Source organism: Phragmites australis, chromosome 3 (genome assembly GCF_958298935.1).
Source record: "Phragmites australis chromosome 3, lpPhrAust1.1, whole genome shotgun sequence".
Taxonomy (NCBI): Eukaryota; Viridiplantae; Streptophyta; class Magnoliopsida; order Poales; family Poaceae; genus Phragmites; species Phragmites australis.
Window position 1 is genome coordinate 1,891,579 of NC_084923.1, and position 26,474 is coordinate 1,918,052.

Below are 26,474 nucleotides of genomic sequence, written 5' to 3' on the forward strand. Positions count from 1 at the left end.
TATATGCAGTTAAGAGAAGTAAAATATAGAACAGTACACTGAATGATGTAAATCCATTTTCTACGCATTTTTGCAAACTTCAATTTACAACTTGGTCGCCGAGACGATGATTCATCGAAGCAAAACGAAAAACAGAACAAAAGAACACACCGAAATCACACTGTCAAGTGGCAGGGAAGAACCTGAACTGCACAAAGCTAGCTAGTTCACCCCATTCTTCTCTGCCATTTTATTCTACTAAATTCTAAGAAGAATGGTCAATCGAACAAATTAGATTTCGCATGAACCAAATCGAGCAGAAGAGCTCGATGAGAAGAAGGCCAGCTTGCGTGGGCGAGTACGGATCAGACCATGTCGCTGATGAGCAGGACGTGGTTCGTCCGGTGCCTCTCCACGAACATCTTCGACGCCCCCGCCACCGTCTTCCTCCACGTCTACATGCACGACAGATCAATCCAGGATTAGCCAACACCCAATTCAATGAGAAAACATGAGAAATCTTAAAACTTGACGGCTAGGGCTCACCCGCTCCAACGCGGCGAGGAGGAGGCCGATCCCGGCGGCGTCGTCGAGCCGCGCTGCCCCGCCCCGTCGGACCTGGCCCGCTGCGCCTCCCCCCTTCCGCGCGGATGCCGCGGTGGTGGTCGGCAGGAGCAGCTCGGCCCTCCAGTCGGCCGACCCGCCGATGCTCCGCCTCCGCTTGGGCGCCGCCAGGTCCGTCCCCGCCGCCGCGTCGGAGTCCCGTGCGGAGAGCCCCGAGGCGACCCGCCGGGACGAGCGCTTGCGGCGCAGCGCGAGGCTGCGGCGGGGCGGGGTCGTTACGTGGCGCGCGTCCGGGTCAGCGAACTTTCGGAGGATCTCGTCCGAGGACGCCTTCGCCACGTGCTGCACCGACACCGCGCCCTGAGGCTTCTGCGGCGTCGCCGTCGCCATTGATGAGAAGAGGTCGGGGGACTCGGGAGTGGCACTGTAGCCGTTGGCGAGCGGGGCGCGAATCGGTGGGATGGAGGGAGTGGAGTGGGAGATCGCGGCGCCGCGCGGGATTTAAATGCGTGGTGTTGGGGGAAGGCGAGGCTCGCTGAGGCCGGATCGGAATATAGCCGTTGGGGAGCGCGGGGTCGGCATCTGCGGCAGCGTCCTGCATGCACCTGCAGCGGGCGCAGCAGGCTGGTCCACTCTTGCCTTGGGATGAGCCTGCCCAACATACAGCTCCTGCATTGTTTATTCTTTTTATAAGTTTAGATTTTTGGTGAATTAATTAGTGCAGTAGCTCAATATAGTATTAGGCTCGGATGTTTTTTTAAGTTCGAGTAGAGAGTCATCACATAAGGGGTGTTAAAATGTAAATAAATTACCTATATTTTTCTATCGATTTATAAATTACTTATAAATTAATTGATACATATAGCTCAATAAAACCGATCGTGTTTTCCCTAACGGACTCATTTATATTTCTCCCGTGAGCAAAACGGCCGGAAATCTGTCAGCAGTTCAGGATTCATGCCGTTAGATGGACCCTCGTGACGATAGCGATGGGAATGGTAAAGTGATGATGAACAGTGCTCTGATTGTTCAGACAGCTCAAGGGGAGATTTCTGTTCTTGTGCCATCCAAGTAGAGAATGTTGCAGAGTTATAATTCTTGTCGATTTCTTCGAGAGAAATTCGTTGATAAGCATAAATTTGTGCTGTGGATAAATCATTTTGCGGCAACAAACTTTGTCCAGGAATGTGTGCAACTAGATATACATTCAGCTGCTTATCAAAGCTGAATAATCATGGGCATTCCAATCTCCGGAAGGAATTGGAGAGAACTTTGTGTCCATACTACTACTTCCGTTTCCGTTTAATTGTCACCAATTTTTTACTATAGCATTTTTTTCCATTTGGTTTTTTATAGAAAAAAATGCAATGTCAAAATTGCTAGTAAAAAGCTGGTGATAAGTAAACAGAAAACAAAGATAGTATTTTTAACAGATGGCAAACAAAAACATCTCATACCTGACATGTACAAAATGCAGTTACAGTCAATTGTACGATATGCTGGTGAAAAGCTGCAAGAGCTAAAAGCTCATAGTATAGTGAGAAATTTGCTATTTTGATATAGCCAAGAAACGGCTTCGATCTTTTGACATCCGTTTTGTTGGCTTTGATCTTTTGACACCAATAAGAATGACACCTTGCTATTTAAACATTTTGGTCTTTTAAATCAATTTCTTTTTCTTTTCCCTATTTTCAGCACATGAACTGACCATTGTGCCCTCAACGGAGTCGATCCCTTTCTCTGAGTTGCTTCCACTTGCACGAACAGAACAAGCCGCATCTGCTCCAGCTTCCCACCGCCCTCCTCCTCCAGGGCGTCGCCCCTACTCCAGGCCGCCCTGCTGCCCACTGCTGCAAGCTGGCCCGCCCTAATCTCCAGCTTGGTAATGCCTCATCAGTAGCAGCCACGCGTGGGAAGGGGCTAAAAAGGAGGTGACGGCATGGCTTCGCAACGCCGGGCACCAGCATGGGAGACCCCTACGAAGTCCCCACAGGGTAATCTGTCACTCCTTTTCACTATTTATTTCCAATTTCGCGGTGGATTTGACGAGAGACAATTTGTAGAAGGAACCCTAACTTGTATTATTTTTTTCCCAAATTTCGACTAGGCCTGATCTGGAGTGTGCGTATAGAGTAGATGTTGTGTCTGATGGAGGTGGGTTGTGTCCGATTGAGAAGCTAGCATTTGAGATGTTAGGTGGTTCATCGAACACGTTGGTTGAAGATGGGGCAAGGTCACGAGCAGTGGTACCATTTGTAGCACTCGAACAAGCTAAAGTAGCAATGGTGCCTCCAAGCCCTACTCCTTTAGTTGATTGGTCCACTCTGCAGATTGAGGATGTGTTTGATGAGAAAGGACGGTTAACAACCATAAGTGATGAGGATGAAAGGGCGAAGAATGCTGCTCAAGGAGGTGCTGCCCAAGGAGATGGTGCCCAAGGAGGTGCTGCCCAAGGAGGTGCTGCCACCCAAGGAGGTTGTGCTCAAGCAAATACTTATCATGGAGGTGTTGCTGGGGATGATATACATGGTGCAGCAATTCCAGTTGAAGATTCCATACCATTGGAGACATTGATCATATATAATAAGAATAACCCGAAGATAGAACTTGGCATCATGCACTAAAATATGAAGGAATTCAGGTTAGCTGTGAGGCAGTATGCAATGGATAAGGAGTTTGAACTAGCCACCGAGAAATCTTGTAAAACAAAGTTTAGAGGTCATTGTAAACAAAAAGCAAATGGTTGTCCTTGGCAAATTATTGGAAACAAGAATAGTGATTTGCCAACTATAACAGTAATAAAATGTTGCTAACCTTTTACATAATATTGTACTTTTGTTTATATTGTAGCATCTAGGTCCCTATGTAAGTGATAAGTGTTTCGGTGATTAATGACAGCCATATCATTGTGACTAATGCGTATGTTTTGAAGGAATTCAAATTGTTTAATTCACAATGATTGAATGGTTTTCTTGGTCCCTCATGAAATTCTATTGATCGATCAAAAGACTTTTACGTCAAAATTAAGGATCTTCTAGTTCTAAGTGTCACAAGGTGATAAATGACATTTGGAGTAGTTATAGATCATCTTTAATCTTTTTATGGTACAATAAAGGGGGGCTAAGTGTTATAGCTTGACCTAGTTGAGTCTAAATATAGTTGGATGCGCACTTGAGAAAATCTAGCACTAGGTAGCTCAAATAAATTCATGGGTGAGAAGTTGAGAAGTCAGAACTCAATGTCGATTGAATTAGACGAGTTTCAGGAAGTTTGTTCTCACCAGATTGTTCGGTGTAAGAAGGATTTTTACTCACCGGACTATCTGTCGTTTCTGAGAAAACTTCAAAGTGAACTCAGCGGATTGTCTGGTGATGGAAGGAACTATACACCGGAGAATTTAACAGAAGAATTATTTTTCAGAGAAAAGTGAAGTTATATGCGCCGGATTGTCCAGTGATCTGAAGGATTCATACGCCGTACCATTTAACAGAAGCTCGGTACTTTTGACGAAAATCAGAGTTGAACTAGCCGGATGGTCCGATGACTTAAAGGAGTCATCACCAGACTATTTAACAGAAGCTTCATATTTTTCGAGGAAATAGAGCATAACTCACCAAACTATCCGGTGATGCTATATGGAAGAACACTGATGAGTCCATGGCTCCTTCGGATACGATCAATACCACCAATAATGCTAAAATCATATAAGGTCCAATTATAAGAGCACATGCACGATAATTAGATCACCATGTGAACTCGTTCCTTGCTATTCATATTTCCTTAGATGAATTACTACTAAATTCTTGTGATGTTTTATTGCATACGAACGTGGGAGAAGCACCACAACCTTACTCGGACGTCACTCCTTGAAAGCCAAGTCTACTTGGACTCAAGGCTGAGCTCTAGTCGTGATCGTGGTCGTGATCGAAGTCGAGTTCCAGGACAGCACATCAGTAAAACAGGCATAACTCTCTCATACGAAGTCCGTTTTAGGCAATCCTGTACATTATGGAAAGCTTACGACGAGCTATTTCCAATGGATATGAGCTCGACCAAATATTCCTTATAGTTTAGTTAGAGTCAAAGGAATAAGATGCTGCATCACCGTTTTGAACCCTGTCGGGTTTTGTAATCGTGTCAGAGTCGGAGTCCAGGTTGTGCACGCCTCTCTCCACAGTTGCACAATCTTAGATCGACCTCCTCACACCCCCCTATATATACATAGTAGTCGTTGTAGTTTAGGCTTGGGTTTAGCTCAGATTATTCTGTTTAATACAGTTCCGTCGTGTATCGGTTTGTTGAACCCCAAACTCGAGTGCTTCATTAGTAATTAGCAATATTCATATTGCATCTACCTGTTCTTGCTTGTGTTCTCGATTCGCTTACAGAAAAAGCCTTCTTGGCGAGGTTAACCGTGTCTTGACACGATTGATAACCACAGAGTAGTGGTGTAGTGGTTGCAGAGGTTTTTGATCTGTTCTGATAGGAGCCTTTGGATTATCAACGTTGAAACTCCACTAATTGACTTATCATATTATCTCCGGAAGATCAGGCAAACACGCATCAAACACCAAAACATTTTGCAATGGCTACTAACAACTATCAAATCAGTAGTCTGAAAAAGTTAACTCACTGGATTGTCTGGTGTTAACAGAGACATGTGCACCGGACTATCACAGAAAAAGTGAGTGGTTGGGCAACGGCTAAATTTGAACCTCTAGCCTATATATACCTCCTCACTTGGTTTCATTCATCTCTCTTGCAGCCCAGAAGCATTCATACACATTGTGTGTCATCTATAGGCAAGGGAGAGCACTTAAAGTGATTTGCAAGTTCTTAATTGAAGATTAAAGACTCCATTAGTGCTCCAAGAGTAGTGAGTGTGCATCTAGCTGTTGTTGTAGGTTTGGTTGGGATCAAGTGAACCAATTAGCTTGTTACTCTTGGTGATTGGCAACATCTAGCTGTTCATGGAGATTGGAGGTGTTCTCGGTGAGCTCTTGGAGGTCTTGTGGGAGCCTCGGAAAGCTCGTGTACTTGGTTTGATGCCCGCCAATTCAGAAATGCAGAAGTGGCAATCACTAGTGAGCACTTGAGTCACGGTGACTCAAGGGGAAGCGACATCCTTGTGTGGATGCTCCAACAAGGATTAGTGGAGAGTGCCAACTCTTTGATACCTCAGGAAAATATTGGGTGTCCTCTTTCCCTTCTATTATTACATTCTGCATTTAGCCTCTAGCATTTCCTTCGTGCAAATTTTAATTCCGCACTTTACTTATATTTTATATGCTTGCATGTGTATTATTATCTTTCTAGTTTGCTATATCGTCTAGTTGCTTTCTAGGCTATGGTTGCTTCTTGTTCTAGAAATTGGTAGTTGGTTTAGTTTTATTTTAGTATCCTATTCACCCCCTCTAGGGCCATTAGATCCTTTCATATATGTTGGTAATTGTTCTACTAACCGTGTTTGTAACATTGTGCTCGTAGGTCATATTCTTAGTTGATGAGCATAAATGTACTTCCAGCGGTAGAATCAAGACTACTATAGCTTTTCGGGCATAGGTGGCTGACAAGACACTATCCCTCCTTAGGAAGACCCATGACATGGGTGCTAAGAGATGCAGAAACAGTTGTAGGATGAGTAAAATGTTACTGTTGGATATGATACAGTGTGGAAGGGAAAAGAAAGAGCTATGTTTGAGTTGTATGGCCGATGGGATGAGAGCTTCCAACTATTGTTCAATTGGAATGCAGCGATTGAGAAGAGGTCACCAAGAAGTGTTGTTGAGATTGACACCAAGATTGTTGATGGCAAAGTATATTTTCACAGGTTCTTTTATGCACTGAAGCCTCGCATTGAGGGATTTGCCACTAGATGCAGACCATATCTTAGTATAGATTCAACTGCACTCAATAGAAAGTGGCGTGGTCATTTAGTTGTAGCTTTAGCTGTAGATGGTCACAACTAGATGTATCCAATTGCATATGGTTTCATAGACTCTGAGACTGAGGATAATTGGACTTGGTTTATGACTCAACTGCAAAAGGCTATAGAAAGTCTTCCACACCTTGCTATTTGTACAGATGCTTGCAAAGGATTAAAAAATGCAGTGAAGAATGTATTCCCTCATGCTGTCCAAAGGGAGTGCTTTTGGCATTTAATGCAGAAATTCATCAAGTATTTCTATGGTGATGGTTGTGGCCTGATGTTCCTGCAGCAAGGGCATATTTGGGTTGAAGAGTTTGAGAAACACATGTCTACAATTTTGAATAGTTGTCCTGATGTGTGGGAATATTTCCATAACCATCACAATCTGAAGTGGATGAGGTGTGTCTTCATCCCAGCAATAAAGTGTGACTTTATCACCAATAATCTCGCTGAAACATTCAACAATTGGATTAGGCGCATCAAGGATCTGTCTGTGGTTGATTTGGTTGACAGGTTGAGAGAGATGATAATGACATTATGTGAGAAGAGAAGGATATCAGGGAGGCTGCACGAAAGGATACTACCAACTATCAAACAACAGTTGCATGCAAGGACTAGAGGGTTAGGCCACATAAGGGTTGCCAAATCTAATGATTGGAGTGCAGAGGTGTGGAACAACAACAAGCATGAGAGGCGTGTTGTTAAGACTTCAGCACATGAGTGCACATGTCTTGAGTGATAGCACACTGATAAGCCCTGTGACCATACTTTGTACCTTATAACAACAAAGATGAACATAGAGATTGAGGACTTTGTACATGATTACTACTTCTTGGAAAAGTTCAAGGTTGCTTATAGGGGTCTCATAGAGCCAATGTTAGACAAGTCACAATGGCCTAAGGTTGGCCTTAGTTATCTCTTGGGGACACCACTTGGGAAAATGTTAGTTGGAAGACAAAGAAAATTGAGGATTAAAAGCACCCTTGAAGCTGGTGGCAATGGAAAAAAAGAAGAAAACTATGATCAAAGGACCGGTGCAGTGCAAAAGATATGGTGAAAAGGGGCATACGGAAGCTAGCTACAAATGCCCACTAAATGGAATAAAAAAAAAGGCAAGCTTGTTGTTCTTTTTTTTTCCCTTCATTTTACTTTGTAACTTACTGATGTTCATTTGTTTTGCATCTTGCAGACCACTAAGGAAGCCAAGGAAGAACATTACCAAAGCACGCCCAGTAAAACCTTGTACACCACAAAGGTCTACCACTGCTTTGGATGTAATTATGCATGATAGCCCGGGAATGCTCACAAAAGATGAGTAAAATTAGTACTAGTGCAGCAGCTTATCATTTGTTGCCCTATATGCTTGACTAAAAACAAAAATGACATTAATATGTAGGCGACTTGCAATGCTCGTAGGAGAGGGAACTTCTTCCCATACCACAATGGCCACTTCACCTCCAGCCAAGAAGACAACAACAAAAAAGATGGCACCAAAGAAGAGGAAGAGAAACTAACTTGTATGTCTGTTGTGTGAACTTAGCTTATTTTGGGTCAATGTATCATGAACTGCTATTGATGAATCCTGAAGTCCAAAACTTTATTATGTGTGTTAAGTGTCAAGACTATGTATGAATTTGGTTATCTAGCCTCAATTTATGAGCTATGCACATGCTGCATGAGATGATTATATCTTAATTATGTGCTGGATGAGATAATTGTAGCTTAATTATTTGCTGAATAGTGTTTTTATCAAGCATATATTCTCTCTATTTTTTCATGGATGTTGTCATTTTTATGGAAACATGTGTGTTGTGTTCATAGTGTGGCATCAGCTAGCATGCACTCTTTTTTATCATTCTGAGCCGGAAACGGCAGCAACAAATGCAACATCTACCATGGAGGGCAAGAACATCTTTCCAGTGGCAAACACAACCAAAAGAAGAGGAAATCGATTAAAAAGCTCCAAATGTCAATGAATCAAACAACCTAATGTTATTGGTGTTAAAAGATTAAAGTCAACGAAACGGATGTCAAAAGATCGAAGCTGCTTTTTGGTGATGTCAAAATGGCAAATTTCTCTAATATAGTGATGTAACATGATGATGAGTTCAAATCAGATTGAGTTTCAAATTAAGAAAAACATATTGTGTGCTTGTGCACTGGTAGCAAGAAAAACGACATGCGAAAGAGTGTTTGTGTCTGCAAACTAGAAAAAATAAATTGGCCAGAATAAGCTTGAATTTGTAGGGGTGCCAATATTCAACAAGTATTATGAACTTTTGCAAGCGAATTCAATTGTAAGTCCGGTTTATTCAGAAGAAATAGAATCCAAGCACTATCTCTTACAGATAACAGCACGAAATGCAATTATCTAGCAAAAGTTGCAATTATATATGACTTTGGCTAAGATAATAGCGGCAAATGCAATTATTAAAGGTTGCATCAAGAAATGACAGCATAGAATACAATGATCCAAGATTGTTAGTCGACAACAAATATATACAATTGAAAAAGGTGCAAGACTATCCTAAAATCGACCTTCTAAGATTTTGCAGTACTGAAGGCCAAACCCACAATCTAGATGATGACTGATCCAAGTACCCAAAGGACAAGAAGGAACACAATGACACCTACCAAAATAGTCAATACAGGTGGGTCATCTGAAGAACTCGAGTTATCATTACTGGATTTGTTCTGCTTTGTACTAGTGCTAGGAGAATCTCTATCTAAAGCAAATAGAGCTTGCTTCTTGTGTTCCGTCCACAAGCTTATTTCATTCTCAAACCCATGAAAACTTCTTGCCAGAGGATTACAATTCCTGCATTGTAAAACAGCAAGTGTGGTACCTTAGAGAATGAAAGAAGTATTCCTTTGCCACAGACGTAGAAGAAAGAACATGAGAATGTGTCAATAAAACTGAACACATAACCCCCATTGTCAAATGAAACTAAGACAACATTTGCTCACTAGAATGTCATGGTGATGTTTTAGATACCATGAAAGTCGTAATCACAGAGATTCTTATTGTCTATTTGCATACTTTTTGCAGAGCCACATACCTATTTGAGTGAGGAGAATTTGGCCAGGATGTAGTTCAGATTTAAACCAAACCCCAGTGAAATTGCCCTCATTCAGAAACAAGTGTGGGGATTTGAACCGGGTGCATCAGAGAAGCTAAATAGCTAAAGTTTTACCTAAAAATTAACCCTTGTTTGACATCAATACACCATGGAGCATAGGATAGCTCATTTCGTATAATTAATCTATGCAGTTCCCAACCGAAGATACTAAACCCTTGTAAATTGAGCGGCACAAACACACCATTCTAGCATTTACGCAGCAGTACACTACAATTTGCAGTTCCCAACCAAAGATAGTAAACCCTTAGTACTGGCACAAACATACCATTCTAGCATTAACACAACAATATAGTTTCCTTAAGAAATAAAGCACAGAACCAGCGAACTTGCAAAAGGGGAGATCATATCTAATCCATTCTTTTAAGGTTATTTCTGTAGTGGCAACATCGTGTAATTATACATCACAAATTGGTCACCCTTTGTTTCTCTAGATCATTCGTGGTAAAATGTGTCCCGAGATACTTGGATCCAATCATGCAATTGGGTTAAGAAGGCAGACAATGACAGCTAAAACTAAGCAAGACAAGAAATTTTTTCAGCCAATGCCAAAGAAACCGTGGCGTGCGGTGAGGTAAGAAATGCAAGGCACCTGCAGCCACGGGGGTAGACGCGGGCGGTTCGCGGGGCACGAAGGCTGCGAAGGCGTTGGGCCGAAGCCGGCGAAGACGGGGCCGAAGAGTCGGGGGGAAAGGAAGGGTTGCGGTGAGGTGGGGGCAGATGGCGGCCATGGCAACTGGCAAGGAGGGGGAGAGGAATGGAGAACAGACGGCCTAGGGCATGCAAGGAAATGGATCTATTGTTGCTTTTTTGTCACTTTGATGCGGTGATCTGTAGCCACATATCTCCTCTCTTGTTTCGAATCAGGAGATAGCTATATCAGATTTTGATTTGCCAAATGCTTCATTTATTTCATGTTTTGCAATGATATACTTGTGCCTGTTTGGTACACATAATATGTCCTGACTTTTGCAGGAACAAAGATGTGTCATATGAATTCTTGCGAAAACTATTCATCCTCTTCCTCATCATCAAGGTTAATCTATAGTAATCTCTTCAAAAACTCTTCCCACTGAGCAATGTCTCTTCTAATAAAACTTCTATGAAACTAAAATTTTAAAAGTTCTTCCCACTGAGAAATGTCCCAATTGAATAGAAGCCTTATTGTGAGAGACATTGCTCAGTGGGAAGAGTTTTTAAACAGATTACTGCAGGTTAACCTCAATGAAGAAGAGGATAAAGTCCTTTGAGCCCTAGATAAATTAAGGGGATTTACTACTAAGTCTCTATATAGATTTCTCACCTTTGAGGGTGTCTCTAGCAGAGGGGCTCAGGTTATCTGGAGAACTAAACTTCTCCTTAGGATTAAAATTTTCTTGTGGCAAATTTCACACAACAAACTCCCTATTGCCATGTCCCTTAAGAAGAGTATGGAAAGGGAGTGAGAGGTGCACTTTATATGGTAAACCAGGCGCAGTTGATCACATCTTTTTTGTTTGTGTGATTGTTCAGTGTGTCTAAAGTCATGTGCGAGAAATTTTTGGATGGAACAGTTTCCCTTGCTCGGTGGCTGACTTATGGGCAAGTTGGCTCTGGGGGTTCTCAAATTTTCTCAACTGTTGAGCTTATTCTTTTTTGCAAGACTTGCTTGGGCTATTTGCCAATCTAGGAACAAAATGGCTATAAAATGAAGTTTCCAAAAAAGCCACTTGAAGTCTTATAAGTTGATTTGTCATTCATGCAGAGTTGGAGCATTCTCCTCAGAGAAAATGACAAGCTCACGATAGATTGCGCCATCTCGGAGATCAGGGGACGGATGCGCGAGTTCATACTAGCTGAGGGGCTGGTATATGATGTTTTCAAGCAAAAGAACCCTGCTTCCTCTGTGTAATAGGATAGTTGTGTTATCCAGATTTTACTTGTCTCTTGTTACATGTACCGATATTGTAAAACCGGTATACCTAGTTGTTGTGTTTATTTTGTTCTACAAGTTTTGCTGTCTTTCAATATAAACTGAGATCTTTCTCCCTTTAAAAAAACTCATGCAGAGCTCCTAGATTCCAAACACAGCCTTATGGCTACCAATACCATGGCCCTTCCTATTTGAATGCTTGTATGTTTGGAATTTTATCTTCACTCTATAAAAAAAATTAGCAAATACATATTTTTTATGATTAACTAGTCCCTCTACTTCCACCTCTGAACACCCCTGATAATTTGATTTCTCACAAAAAAATAATAAGTTGACGTCCTGATCTTTTTTACTCCACTATTTGATCCGCATATACATTCATGTAGGATCGAGAATGACGACTAGAGAGGGGTGACTTGCCGCCTCAACAAATTTCTTTCGAAATAGATGATATTGTACTATTTTATCACACAACGCACCTCAAGAACAAAACGCAACACAAAAATACAGCGAAAACACAGAGCTCAACCAGGAAGATCCGGATAGAACAGAACAAAAACTCAAAGAATTCAAAAACCAAACTTGAAGATCAAATCAAAGATTGATCTCATGGTTGGAATCGAACACTAGGTTCTACAACAAACCAATTCATAACTCATCACCACACAAAGTTTGAAAGTTGAGAAGAAAGATTCAAAAATCAAAGATAAGGTCACTTGTTGAAAAAATTCTCCAAGTCGATGATCTAGAGGCAAAGTAGTTCAAGACCCATGAGTATACACTCATATGTGATTTATGCCTCTAGCAATAAGAACAATGACTTCACAATGTGCTAAAAATTCAGCCCAAAATCCAAAACGAAAAACACAATGAAACACCAAAAACTTGCAAACTTACTAGGGAACCAATAAAACGAAACTAGAAAGATGGAAATTCAAGCATATGTAAAAACATAAACTTCAATACTCAAAGAGATCAACCCTATTTTAATCAGATTAAAAAGATTTTCACTCAAAACTCTCACATAATACATATGCTAAACACACATCCTTTCTCTCGTCTAAAACAATAGCACTAGGCTCTCAAATGAGTAGCATAATAGACTCAAGTGACTAGTTCATCCTCTCTCATAGCCTTACCCCACTATTTATAGGCTTAAGAAACTTGACCGCTAAATTTCATACCTTTTTTCTCAAAATACCCATATCTCATAGTATACTCTTACCTACCACCGAAGGTATTTTGATTCATTTACTTTCTCATTCATCGGACGACCTCTACGTGTTCACAACTTAGCTTCGTCTCGACGCAAGCTTTACGATTGTGCCACGTATTCCTCCAGTCCTCCCATGATTTTAAGCTGTCACTTGCTTTCACCTGAAGCAAGCGCTCCAATGATGATGTGTGTCCTCCGTCTTGCGATCTTGATTGTCAACAGGTCTCTCCCACTCCGGATCCATCGGATCACCTTGTCACTTGCACTGACATCCACTTTCGCTTGACTTTGTCACCACGCCGTCTGCATCCTCTGTTTTATGTTTTGCTTGACCTCCATGTTTACGACTAGGATTTCCTTTGACTCCATCCAGCCCTCCTTGATCGTTCGGCACCAAGCACCCGTTTAGCCTCAATCACCCGCTGTCGACCGCCAAATTGCATCCGTCATCTGCACACTATGAAACAAGCAAGCATATTTCTCCACGCTCCAAAACATCTTCAAATTAGCACAAAATCAAAAACTTCAATTCAAAGGACATCCTGCAGAAAATATGAACACTAAATGTTCTGATGTGTTCTACTCCTGAATACCGGACCATCCGATAAGTGTAACACTATGTATTCTAAAAAAAATTGCTCTCTGTGAGAAAAGATCTAATTAAAGCTTTTGGTGATCTCATATCCATCACCGGATACTCCGACGTGTGCCAATCCACCAAACCACCCTTCTATAACCTCTCTGCAACAAAATATTTGACACATTCTCCGATATTCACAAACTCAGCATCGCACCATCCGTCGTTCATATCCAAACTTAGCAACAAAAATCTCCTCTGCAAAAAAGTACTCCAACACTCTCTGAGTCCATCGCCGAATCATCCGGTGTTTGCTTCCATTCTTGCTTCAATATTGAAAATACCCCAATGCTCACTTCACCGTAACACCAGAACATCCGGTGTGGTCAAAAACACACACATCAGATATTCTGATAAGGCATAATTTCATTAAATCTAAAACAATCTTATCCAATTTAACCTTTGGTTAGTAACAAACAAGATCGCACACAACAAGCTCACGTTAACCAAAATTATTTCAAATCTAACGCTATCAATAACTCATCGCATAAAAACAAATCACATCTCAACTTAATTTCTCAATTCACATGCTACACAAGAACACAACTGATGACAAAATACATCTGATAAATGAATCAGCTGATTGTGACTGGGAAACGAAGCATGAGCTCCTATTTGATTGGTACGTACTGCGTACTGTCCAGCCTCAGTTTCAGCTTTTGTTACAACAGTCCGTACCCGGCAGTCATCAACAGGTCTAATTGGCAAAACTTACGGTCATCATAGATCTAATAAAGAACTGTTCAGGTGCATCCTTTTTGAGGTAGGTATTTCCATGAACCCCTATGGGTTCCAGTAGTTCCCTCATGAAAGGCTCAACCCGCCTATCCAGGATTAAGCTGTCCTTAATAGCTTGCTACACCGACTTCTTTTGGACTTCATACAATCAAAGCATACTCAGGAATCAAAACTTGTTGAGAAACTCAAAGTGCTGCATTCCAGGTTCCTCAAATTGAGCTGCATTATTATACAGATACTTTTGTTACCAACTAATCTTGTTATAACAACGAGAATCAATGTTAACAAGTAAAAGATTAAAGCAAAGCAAGGGTAAGTTCCTCCTTTTGTATGTCTACACCTTCCACAAAAGGAAAACAAGGATATGTTTTCTAGCTTATCTTTTTTTATCTTGTATGTGGTAGTGTTAAAGTTGCAAATGATGTAATCAAGAATCAGTCTCCCAAGTCCTTGGTGCTTACTAGGTTACCAAGATAACCAAAGTATACTTTCTGGTACTCATGCATATAAGTACATACCATCACAGCAACTCCACTATCAAAGAATCTCGGAATGCAGATTAGCCTCACTTTTTGTTTTTCTGGCCCTGGATAACAAGGAGGGTAAGTTGGGTGCTGAAACAACATATGAAGCTTACATGAACTATTACCTTCCAATAATCGAGTCTCATATTTATCTTGATTCCCAACGAAGTATACGTGTGGGCAAGTTTCAACAAGGAAAGGATCCTTGTCTGTATATGGATAACATCCTGAATAAAACAGACATATATATGAGAAGGGACTTCTAGCTTCAGATCATACAATTACCATAAATGATCATCAAATCAATAATGAAATTCACATACAAATAAATGGATGACAATAATACTAGTTTTTTACCCACAATCTTGACAGTTGGCATGCCAACTTGGACTGGAGACAAAGAGTTACCTAGGCTGTTTGGAGCAGTCGGAGCAAGATGGCGCCATCTCAGTGTTCTTTCCATGAACTCCAGCTTGTCTTTGGCATCAGAGTACTTGTAGAGGTCATCTATGTTCTGGCCAGATGTTCCAATAAACCTAAATATAGAACTTTCTTGCATCAAAACCTCCAAGTTGCTATAATCCCAAGGAAAGTCAAAAGAGAGATGACACTCACTGGACGCTGTCAAGCTTGAATTGATGGGGATTTGAACATGACGAAAAAGTATTGTAGGTGGATGCTCCAGCGAAAAGGCATCTGTGCAAAGGCTGCAGGTAAGCAAGAGATGAGCCAGCCATGCATGCACAAAACACACACTTAAGTGCTAGTAATACAAATCAACAAGTATTTATTCGCATCAATGCCCACCTGTTGAGGCAAAGAAAAATTTGCCGGATCATGACATCCCGGCATCATATCTACAGGCAATGATGCCACAAGCTGCAGAGGACATGGATTATATCAAGGTCAATGTCAGATCAGATCAGTTGCAATGACTAAATTGATTGGGGGAAAATAGTTCTAACCTGGGTCAGCATTATATCCAGTTCCTTGATTGGTTCAGCTATCCTGGATTGATCTTTTGTTGTTACCATCTGAAATGTTGAAACCACTCGTTAGTACAGCATGCTAAAGCAACAGGATAAAGTGCCACCAAAAAAAAAAGTGAAATGCAATGCCATTACCTGACCATTCAAGAACCTTGGTGAAATATGCACTGAATTCCCAGCCACCACAACACGTACTATATTTGATGCTATGGTTTGCTCCTAAGTAATTTTGAAAGAAGATTATCGAAATTCATGTCTCTATTGAGTATAATAGATTACACTTTACAAAGACAAATAGCATACATTCTCATCTCCCAAATGCCCTGTGATATGGTCAATAAGAAGTTGGAACTGCAGAGGATTGAATGTGCTGCTTCCAACACTCAACCCTGACACGAATACCACATACTTGTCTTCATCTGTAAACAAAGTAAATGCAATTTCAGAGCAATTTTCTCACCCTTAAAATTTAGGAAAAAATGTTGATAAGTGCACATAGGGTGATGTGCAGAATATTACTTGCGCTAGACAATGCAGTTTGGGGAGGAAGACCAGCCTCAAGAACTTCTTCAACAAGAAAGTTCCCGGCACTTGTTTCCTTCCCATGGAGAGCTACTACAACTCCTGTGAATGATTGATGGTTGAGCATGATTGAAAGGCAACAAGTTTTTGGGGGCAGAGGCAGCAAGATCATATATTCGGTAAAACACAGAAGAAATTCTACAGTAATAAAGAAAGAAGCCTTGATTGCATTGTTTGAATTTTCAGTGAAAACGCAAAACTTACCAGTCACATATGATTTTGGAGCTATGGCTCCTGCAAGTGTAACTCTTCCGCTTTCATCTTCCAGAATGAGATGATCATCAGGATGCATGAAATTGTGCGGTTTGACCAGAGGAGTTGCGGACCTCTGCAGCACAAAAAGTTAATGCAGGGACTCCTCAAGTTATTAGGGATATCAACCATACTTGAAGGAATATTAAACTAACTTTCAAGTTTTTTTTCGAAAGGACGGCAAGAGCATTGCCAAATTTTTTTATAGAATGGGAAAATTGACCCAGTTTATAAGGGAAACAGGGCCTGAAACCTCACAACTGAACGGTTTAAACTAACTTTCAAGTTATATTACCTCTTTGGAGTATTCATCGAGAATAGAAGGCTTCAGTTTCATGTGCTTGTATAAAGTTCCAACAATTATGCAATCCTTTCCTTCTTCTAGTCCTAACACTGTAGTGACTGCAACATACGGAAAAGGTGTGCTTAAACTCTCTCCATGCATAAGCAAACACCTGCAGCTGTGTTGCATGAACTGCTTCCATGAACAAAATATAACTATACAACCAAAAACATCCTTCTAAGGTATAAAATAGTAAGCAGATCCAAATTTTCAATCTCACGTTTCTAAAGATTGTGCATTCATACTGACCAACTAATGTTAGCGAAGTCGTTTAAGTTACCAGTTCAAGTTCAAAGCACCTATCTGACAAAACACAGGGGGGGGGGGGGGGAATCAGCACAAGTAAGCGCCAATGATTTTTCACAGCAACTTCACATGCCTAACAATTAAGACCTCTGCTGACAGCCAACATCAATACTTCGTGAAGAACACGCACCCCAAATTAGCTAGGTTTCAAAATCATATCGCCAAATGTTTTTTTGAACGTAAAAGGCAGGAGCTCTGCCGTTCAATTAAGAAAGAGAGAAGTGTATATGGTACAGTAGGCGGGCTTGAGCCACGCATATCACCAAATATAGACTAAATCATTGCTAGAGCAGCTCATAAACCCCTCACACAACACCCAAATAAGCCTGGCTGCTTAAACCCTAATCCGAGCTCAAAGGGCCCGCACCTCCAACTGCAAATTGAAGCCAGTTACTCTATCCAAAACTTGTCGAGTCACAAAAATAAAAACTCCACGGGACCAAAGAGCCACAGATCAGCACAAAACCCAACTTTACCGAACATACTATTACAATTCAACGGGGACGAGGAGTTGCGAAGAGGGGAAGGGGGACGGACCAGGGAGTTGCGGCTTCCAGGAGGGGGCGAGGGCGTGGAGGAGGGGACGCATGTGGTGGAGGCGCGTGAAGTAGATGTGGCTGTACTGCTGCCCCTGGTACTTCTCCCCCTGGATCGCGTACCTCTCGTCCTGCAATCGCCAACGCCGCGCTCAGCCGAAATCGAAAAGAAGAGGATCCACAAGGGGGAGCAAAACGCGAGGGTGGAAGCGGCGGCGCTTACGAGGTTGCTGTAGGTGGCTTGCTTCCTCTCCATCGCCATCGGCAAAGGCGGCGGCGGCGAAGGGCGGCGGGCGGGAAGCTTGGCTTGGGAGCCTGGGGTTTGGAGTTGTTTCGCGATTTCTCCGCTTCTCCCGCCCGCGCCCAAAATGTATCCGCCAGAAGCGCGCTACGCGAATTGTGCTAGCAGCGCGCGTACGCCGCAACGCACCCTTGTCCTTGTGGCCGGCCGGGACGGTCTAAGCGGCTGGATTTTTTAATTTTATATTTTGAATTTCAAATTTAGCAACTTTAGACGCCTATTTGAAAAAATAGCACGAATAAGCTTTTGTGGTCTGTTGAAAAGACGACAGATGTCTGTCACTCTTACAACTGGCAATATGTTTTAAAAAATAAACTTATCACCTAAAAATACAACATTCTATTATTCTCATAATTCAAAACACTACGTAAATTACTATAAAAAATTCTAAAAAATATATATTATGTAGAGTATGTTAACATCTAGCTCTCACAAAATTTTCAACTCAAAAAGTTACTTATACAATAAGAAAAAAAATGTTAGGGCGACAGATATCTATATACTATTTTTTTTTCAAACGGTTGTCTAAATTTGAAATTTTAAAATAAAAAATCTAAGCAGCTATGGTGGGTGGCACTGGTGCGGACTCTGGCTCGGCCCAGAGAACTTTCTTTTTAGAGGAAGACCCAGAGAACTTGGGCTACGGCCCACGGAAGGTTTTAGGGGAAACTATTTAGGCCCAGACCGATAAGCTCAGTGAGTTTTTTTATTTTTATATTTCCTAACATAAATATTTATTTAAATATACTTCAGATGGAAAGATTTACGAAAATAGACGTGTACCATTCTCTCATGAGGCAATTAGATACTTACTGTCTCCTAAAAGGACGATAAGCAATCCCGTTCATGTCACAGACCCTTACCGTCCTCCCATAAGCAAATAGGCCTTACATCCAGCGGTATATGAGCAGTCCCGTTCATGTCAATGGCCCTTACCGTCCTCCCATAAGCAAATAGGCCTTACATCCAGCGGTGTATGAGCAGTCCCGTTCATGTCAATGGCCCTTACCGTCCTCCCATAAGGCAAATAGGCCTTACATCCAGCGGTGTATAAACAGTAACCTATGTAAACAGCACTTGGTGGCTTAAATTTTCACTCCTACCTTTTCTATTTAAAACAATGGTCTTTTATTGCTCTAAAAATCTTTAAAAAAATTATACGTGTTTCATAATTTATGTGGACCCACTTTAATTAAATTTAAATAGAAATATGGTGTAGAATTTAAATTAAAATTCTCAAAAAAAAAGCTACTTTTATATATTCTAACAATTGTTAGGACCTCAAATAATTTTCAAAAAACTATAAAAATTCACTAATATTCTTTTTATGTGATGTGATAATTTCTAAAATTATTTCCAATCCAAAGCTATATAGTGAAAAAATAAGTTCCTTTATAATGCTGTATTTTTTTCAACATAATTAAAAAATACATATAAATATAGCATTACAAAGGAACTAACTTTTTTTACCGTATAAACTAGTATAGAAATAATTTTTGAAATTATCACACCATATAAGAAGAATATTAGTAAATTTTTCTAGATTTTTAAAATTTTATTTGTGACCCTAACAATTGTTAGAAGTTATAAAAGTAGTATTTTTAGAATTTTAATTTAAATTCTACACAGTCTTTTTATGTGAATTCAATTAAAATAGGTTGCACATGGATTATGAAATATGTACAAAACTTTTTAGAATTTTTTGAGTAACATAATAACACTATTTTGAACATAAAAGACAAGAGAAGAAATTGAAGCCACTAAGTACGGTCCCCACAGGTTACTGTGCATGCACTGGAGCTGACGGTCTTTTAGGGACTATAAGGCCTACCCATCCCGTGGTAGAGTGGTAAGGGGCTATAGCATGAGTGGGACTGCTTACCGTCTTTTTATTGTACGGTAAGGGTCTAACCGTCCCATTAAATGACGGTACGTGTCTATTTTTTAAATTTTTTCATCTAAAATATATTTAAATAAATATTTATGTTAGAAAATATTTTAAAAAAAAACTCAAGCTCCGTAGTCGAGTCGCAATGTTGCGCCACTGCCCGTTAGGCGACTGCTCGGCGTTCGCACGTGTTCCTCGTACCCTGTTTTTCAATTGCGTGAATGATTGTACTGAGTTGCAAATATTGAAACATCCAAACTATATTCTTTTTTAGAACTAGAGGTAATCCTGGCTCCCTGCGATTCCTGTAGAATGAAAGAGTCTTACCGGAGTTCGTTTCAAAAAAGAGTCTTGCCATAATCATATATACTTACCCCATAGAACTTATCTTCTCTATCTTGCTTGGTGGCAAATACACCCTAGAGGCTTGTGACAAAGTCATGGGACCCTTTGACCTTTGTCGTAACTTTCCAGTAGCACATACGTGTTATCCAAGCCATTCGAGTCACAGTTGAAGAGGATGGTGTCGATCCAGGAAAAGAAAACACGAAAATTTCAATACAATAGATTATTGCATATCAAAATCGTCCATTTATGTTGAAATTAGTGTTGAAGGTTAGGTTAAAAAAAATTATAAGGTAGTAGATAAAATAAATAAATAGATGAGTGTTATGTGAGAGATAGATGATTAAGATAGACTATAAGTGTATAAGTATATGTAGAATTATATATTTTTAAGATAAATTAGTTAAAGGAGCTGATGCATAATAGGGCCAGGGATGCATGCAAATGTAACGCTAGTAGAAGCCATATGTGACTCTAACTTATAGTGATTCGCGAAAGATTTCTTTAGTTTTTTCATGATTGTGTTTCACATGACCCATGAGCCCAATTGCGCCATGACGTTTGTTCCTGTCATACGTGGGGGGAAGGTTGTTTGATTCATTTGTATTGAAAGAAAAGATGTTCCCTAACTTTTTTTTAGAGACTTAGTTGTGAATATAGGAACTGGACTAAAACGAACTGCAAAATGATAGTTGAGTGTGAAAGAAAACCTAGAAGAGTACTAATTCACCTAAGACATTTGTATGTCAATATTCCGCACTCACACTCCTATGTCGCTCATGGGCAACCTGAGAGGCAATAACTTCACCCCACTAAGAAAGCGCCACTTCACTGCCTCTAGCGAGCGACGACGAGGACTCTAATAGTGACTCCTCTCCTCGTCGGTGGCAATGCGATGGTTCGATGGCTGGAGCTGGGAGGCTGGAGGGTGTGTAGTTAGTGCAGCGGTACGTGTTGATGTGGTTTCTTGCTCAACCAGTCGCAATGGACATTAATGTTGTTCTATGTAGCGACGGTTTTTCTCCTTAGTGTTTTTCCCTATCTCATGGGTGGTGTACTGTCGTCTGAGTCTAACTTCTTCTTTATCAATACAATAGGCATCTCTCTTACTTATTCGTTTAAAACATTTGTGTGTCATCACTAAAATGACTCTTTAGCTAGTGTCTAATGGTTTTAGACTGATTATGCGAGTCAAACAAATCTTGTCAATTATTTCTGGTTCCACCCTCTATACCAGTAATACTATCAGTTCTTAAAAAAAGTTGTACAGTAGCATCCTGGAAGCTGAGATATTCGAAGTGACACTCGTGTGCCATGGACAAACAAGTCCTCTGAAAAAACCTCATATATTATTTCCGTGACACACGTGTCTTATGTTGTTGTGTCAACATACATATAGCCACAATGAAGTCATTTTGATTTTCTTCCCTATAACCCATTTTATTGCAAATAGTCATGTCATATTTCTCCTTTGATTGGTTTTGCTCCCTTTCACTCACGTGACATGTTTATTTAGACTTATTTTTTTATCATTTGACACGACATGGTGGTAGCGTGTGACTTTAGGCTGAATGCAATGTATTTGTGTGACTCATTCTTCACATAATAATTATCATTATTCTACATTTTATCACTGCCGTTGGATCCTGAAATATTTAGACTCACAGTATGACCTATCTAGAAGTAATAAGATGTCATATAAATATATCACATCAGTGAAAATCACATAAACATTAGGACCAAACCAAGCTGAAATAATAAGTGGGATGTTGCAACAAAGACAGTTATAAGGAGAAAACTCAAAATCAAAATGACTTTTGAGATGGCTTTTACAATTTTTTCTAGTTTTTTTGACAGAACTATATGGACAAATTCTGCTGTTCGCCGGAAGAAAGCGGTGAGTTTTTTTTAATAAAATAACTTTAATTTTTGCCACTGTCCTGATCTTCATTGAAGACCATATAAAAACCGACTCCATCTTAAATACAGTCGACAAAGTTACAAGAGCTGCATATCGAACCATTAACTCGTTGGTTGACTCTCCTTGAGCTTACCAATAGAGCCCTCGTTCGCTAAGGAAGCCGTGAGTTTCTCATCTTTTTTGTCTCCAACCGTTCCACAAGCCCAAATGACATGAATCATGCATGACGCGTGCGAAGATTCCGTGGAGGGAGAGGGACTGCCCGATTTAATTAGAGGCGCTAGGCTAATCACAAGCCGAAGGCGGATGGGAAGTTCCGTAGCTCGCTGCAGGCGAAGGAGAGCCGGCCCATTCGGCGGATGACCGCGACAGATGAACAAATCAGGCAAGTAATCCCTGTCACGCCACGCACCTACAAACCACTGCGTCCAATGGGCGCGTTTCTACAACGGATAGAGAGCATCTGTATTCTAAACACAGCCTCTGCACCCGTGACCAAAGAAAGAAGAACGTGAGAGCGATTGGATCCAGCAAAAAATGGCGAAATTCGAGTGCTGCATAGGTCATTCATGCCAATGCTTTTGTTAGCTCGTGCTCCAAGAGGCAAATTGCCTCACTTGCCTGGCTGCATCTGCATGTGAGCATCTGTGTGTACTTTAAGCTTAGAGTTACGAACAGGGTCTTAAAAGGGGTTTAATAATTTGTCACTGTGCTTTGGTCTTCATTAAAAACTATAATTTGACAAATTTCACATTAAAACATAAATTGCAACAATTGAGCATCTTGCTCGGCTGCATACGAAGATCTAACAAGCCCGCAGGCATGCACTCACCGTGCCCACCGCCCGAGCGTGAGCTCTTTCGCACAGGAACCGGATCTAACAAGCATATGCTCTGTGCTTTTGGTGCTTACGTGGATGGATAAAGCAAAGGAGGAAATCGTTGAATAAACAAGAGGAAGTAGTAATGGTCGTCTTTTCTTCTCAAGTCTGCTGATGATGTAGCTCCGTAAGCAGGAGCAGCATCGGTTGTACGTACGCACGCTGGGGCTGAGCTCACGGTTTCTTTTCTTTTCTTTTTTCTCATGAGACGAGCCCGTGGTTTCTATTCCTGCAGAAGTTGCTTTATCTGGCAGCTGATCTATGAGATGTCGGTAGTGCGTTGTTTTTCTTGCCATTGTCGGTGGCGAAACTTGCTTTTATCATCAGGGTCATACGACGCAACGAAATTCCACAAATCATATAGAAAATTATTATTATTCTCAGCTAGTCATTTATGTTATTGATCTAATCGTGCAAAATCTCGATAGTTCTTCTCGGTTAGCTCCGTTCCTGCCGTCACCCCATCTGCGCAAAACCTGCAATTCGACACAGCTGAATAGTGGATTCCGAGGTTTCATCTTGTACAGAGACGTCAAGCAACAAACCGTTCACATTGACAAAGGCAACGGAGCACCAACCCGGTTACGATCTATCCACAGAGCCCAGGCAACAGTAGCGCACCAGATCGCCCATACCCAGGCGGGAGAGGAATTGTGTAGGGATGGGACTGGGAAGGAACACAGACCCTTCACCTGATTTTGCCGTCCCACCGAGACCAGATCTAGGTGTGCCCACCTTCCGCGACAGCCGACAGGCCCCGGAAAGCGACCCGCGAGACCGCGCCGGCCGTGCAGCTGCACCGCAGAAACCCGGCAAAAATTTCTCCTCTGGCAGTCTAGCTCCATGTCCCACCCACAGGAACGGGCGAACGAACTGCCGGACGGCGCCATTGGACAAAGTTACCTGATTTCCGGTTTCGTTGCTGCTGACCTACACGCAAATAATCCGAGAACCAAAGAAGAAACCGAACTAAAATAGCCAATTTTGGTGGTCTGTTCGGTTTTCGATTTTCTCTTTGGTTTTTAAAATGTTCCAAACCGGTTTTCAGTTTATAATTCGGTTTTCAACTTTTTAAAACCGAACTAACTTAATAAACCGAATTGATGTATATGCCATAAAAAAATACCCGTTCGGCCTAACCAAATAAGCCCAGCATCGTAGCTATATCCTTAGAAGACTTCTACAGTACACCTAAATGAGTGCATGCCGTTCATTTTCTTTATCCGGTGGTTTAGATTGGCCCAATAATACTCTATCATCCATCAGTATCATGGGTATCATTAAAGAGTATCATGGGTATCATAAGGGTAGGATTGGAAAAAAAAACCCATGATAAACTTGTAAATTATATGTTTAATTAGGAAAGGTCAAAATATTAGTTTATTCTTCGGATAAGCTTTCACTTATTTTGTTCATTTCATTTATTAGGGTTTTCACCCTCCGTTGGCCGGTCGATGATGGGTGGCGAAGGTCCGAAGTCCGGTCAGTCAATGACGTAATTACCCCTAAGGGTACCAAGATAATTACAATAATACCTACTAAAATGGACGGTTAGATCACAACAATAATACTCTCCCCCATTTAGTATCATGGTGTACTGTAAAATGTTCTATATCCTTAGACCAGCCCACCCCTAGACCTACTGTGGTGTCCCATGAGAAATCAACAGCAATAGTGAAGCTCTACTAACTATATCATCAGCCGACCATCATAAGTATGATATGATCTGTGGAGTCGGATGCTGGTTGGGGAGTTGGAGAGACTCTGGTAGTGGATGTGTAGTGCCAGAGTTTAAATAATTGAGATTTGGGTAAAAGGAAAGGTATATTTGGCTTAACAAAAGAAATGGAGTGCCGTGTACTAGAAAGGTCCAGGTTCCTGTCTTTAGAAAACAAATAAAGGTTCTTGGTGCCTGAACCGAATGGTCGGTGGGAGCTTCTTCTGCGGATAAGGAATAGTTTTAAGACGGAGATACATATGATTCGGAGATAAAATGGACTGTACGTTCCAGCAGGAATCCGTTCAAGGCTCAACTCATTAGTATTTAACTTCGTGTGGAAAAAGTTTCAACGCATACATTTATTTAAATTAGACATGAGCGTGGGCCTAATTTGTTGCAATTTTCGCCAATAATACTTCACCCCTGCGTGTTTCAAAGTCATGCCACCTACTTTAAACCAACCAAGAAACCCCACCTGCTTGAAAACGTGTTCTACGTCTCTTCCTTTGTCTAAGTCTAGCGTGGAATGATACCCATATTAGCGTATCATTCATGCACATAATGGTGAACATGTATTCCTACAGGTAAAACAGTCTTAAAGTTTTTTTTTTTTTTTGGCAGTCACAGCATGCGATGTACAGACTACAGAGACGTTATCGCAACTGAGGCGATCGCAGTTCACAGTTCCTCGATGGCGACTAGTGAATTGCATGCTACCTTTTTCAACCGATCGTGATCGATAGCTCTGTCAAAGCAACAGAACAACTGCTGATTTTGATCGCTCTGACAATGACGAGGGACGACGGGCAGTCGACGGCCTATAATTCACGCACCATAATTCTAATCACTGGTCCGTACTTATATCATCTTCAACCATATTTCTCTCATTTATTTCATTCCTAACTTCTCTTCATGTTCCCATCACCTTTATTTTATCTCATCTTTAACATTCAACAACTTCTTTTTGAAAGTATTATACTTTGTTTACATCTTGTATAACTACATGTTGCCTCTTTTAGTTTCTTCATGTAAGCATTTTTTATCGGCATTTTGAGTTGCCAATTTATAACTACACTTTGTTCTCTTTCTTTTCCTTCCTATAATGAAAAGTCAGAGTACCTGTCATCTTCCTTAAAAAAGAAGATAATCAACTTGCATGTCAGTATATAATCCAGAACTGAACTGGGCAAAAGGCAACGACGGGAACTGATGGCGTCTCGTTTTCTAGACTGCGCCGTGTAACAATAATCACCATCACGAGACCATTCCAAGCAGCTCAATGAGTCGTCGTTGGAGCAGCTAGTTCATTCCAAGCACTCCAGCCTGATCGCTTTCGGCTCTTGCCAACCGATGCACTCATGTTGATCGGTGCTGATGAGCGTTTGTGTCTACTTCAGAGTTCAGATAAAAAAATAGGTCATCAGCAACATTAAGCAAGTATGACAGTATTAACTCTGCTAAAATGATTGAGCTGAAAGTAGTCCCCTAATCCTGCATATTGTGCCATATGTCAACACTACTCCATCCAGACTAAAATAAATATCATTTTGGGTTATACGCAATGAACTGTTTCAAATTTTAGCTATAAATTAGCTTGTATTGAGTTCGAATACTTGAAAATGATATAAATATATTTCTCTCAAAAATACTTTTTATAATAATATACTTTTACTACACTTTATCAATGAATTATATTACAACAACAAATAATAGTTAAAGTTGTATTTTAAGACCGTGTCAATGCCCAAAATAACATTTATTTCGGGCTGGAGGGA

The 26,474-nt window shown here is 40.9% G+C and overlaps 2 protein-coding genes across 2 annotated transcripts; both read right to left on the bottom strand.

Annotated features, from left to right (window-relative positions):
- Positions 1-47: 47 nt before the first annotated feature.
- On the bottom strand, positions 48-1,048 carry LOC133910862 (uncharacterized). The gene is made up of 2 exons (XM_062353100.1): positions 526-1,048; positions 48-434 (listed from the first exon to the last, which is right to left on the bottom strand). The coding sequence occupies exons 1-2, from the start codon at positions 931-933 to the stop codon at positions 345-347; spliced, it is 498 nt and encodes a 165-aa protein (XP_062209084.1). The 5' UTR covers positions 934-1,048; the 3' UTR covers positions 48-344.
- Positions 1,049-13,862: 12,814 nt separating this feature from the next.
- Positions 13,863-18,070, bottom strand: LOC133910863 (DNA polymerase delta small subunit). The gene is made up of 14 exons (XM_062353102.1): positions 17,868-18,070; positions 17,646-17,775; positions 16,755-16,861; positions 16,412-16,535; positions 16,145-16,249; positions 15,929-16,044; positions 15,761-15,844; positions 15,602-15,670; positions 15,444-15,515; positions 15,252-15,343; positions 15,045-15,172; positions 14,762-14,863; positions 14,631-14,698; positions 13,863-14,331 (listed from the first exon to the last, which is right to left on the bottom strand). Exons 1-14 carry the CDS (start codon positions 17,904-17,906, stop codon positions 14,272-14,274), a joined length of 1,296 nt encoding a protein of 431 aa, XP_062209086.1. The 5' UTR covers positions 17,907-18,070; the 3' UTR covers positions 13,863-14,271.
- Positions 18,071-26,474: the final 8,404 nt, after the last annotated feature.

Bases quoted from the DNA above. Each gene is read 5' to 3' on its own strand.
- LOC133910862 (XM_062353100.1), bottom strand. From the start codon at position 933: ATGGCGACGGCGACGCCGCAGAAGCCTCAGGGCGCGGTGTCGGTGCAG. The intron at 435-525 runs GTGAGCCCTAGC...TCGTGCATGTAG, and splicing joins TCCTCGCCGCGTTGGAGCGG to ACGTGGAGGAAGACGGTGGC.
- LOC133910863 (XM_062353102.1), bottom strand. From the start codon at position 17,906: ATGGCGATGGAGAGGAAGCAAGCCACCTACAGCAACCTC. The intron at 16,250-16,411 runs GTAAGTTTTGCG...AATCATTCACAG, and splicing joins TCCAAAATCATATGTGACTG to GAGTTGTAGTAGCTCTCCAT. The intron at 16,045-16,144 runs GTAATATTCTGC...CTTTGTTTACAG, and splicing joins AACTGCATTGTCTAGCGCAA to ATGAAGACAAGTATGTGGTA.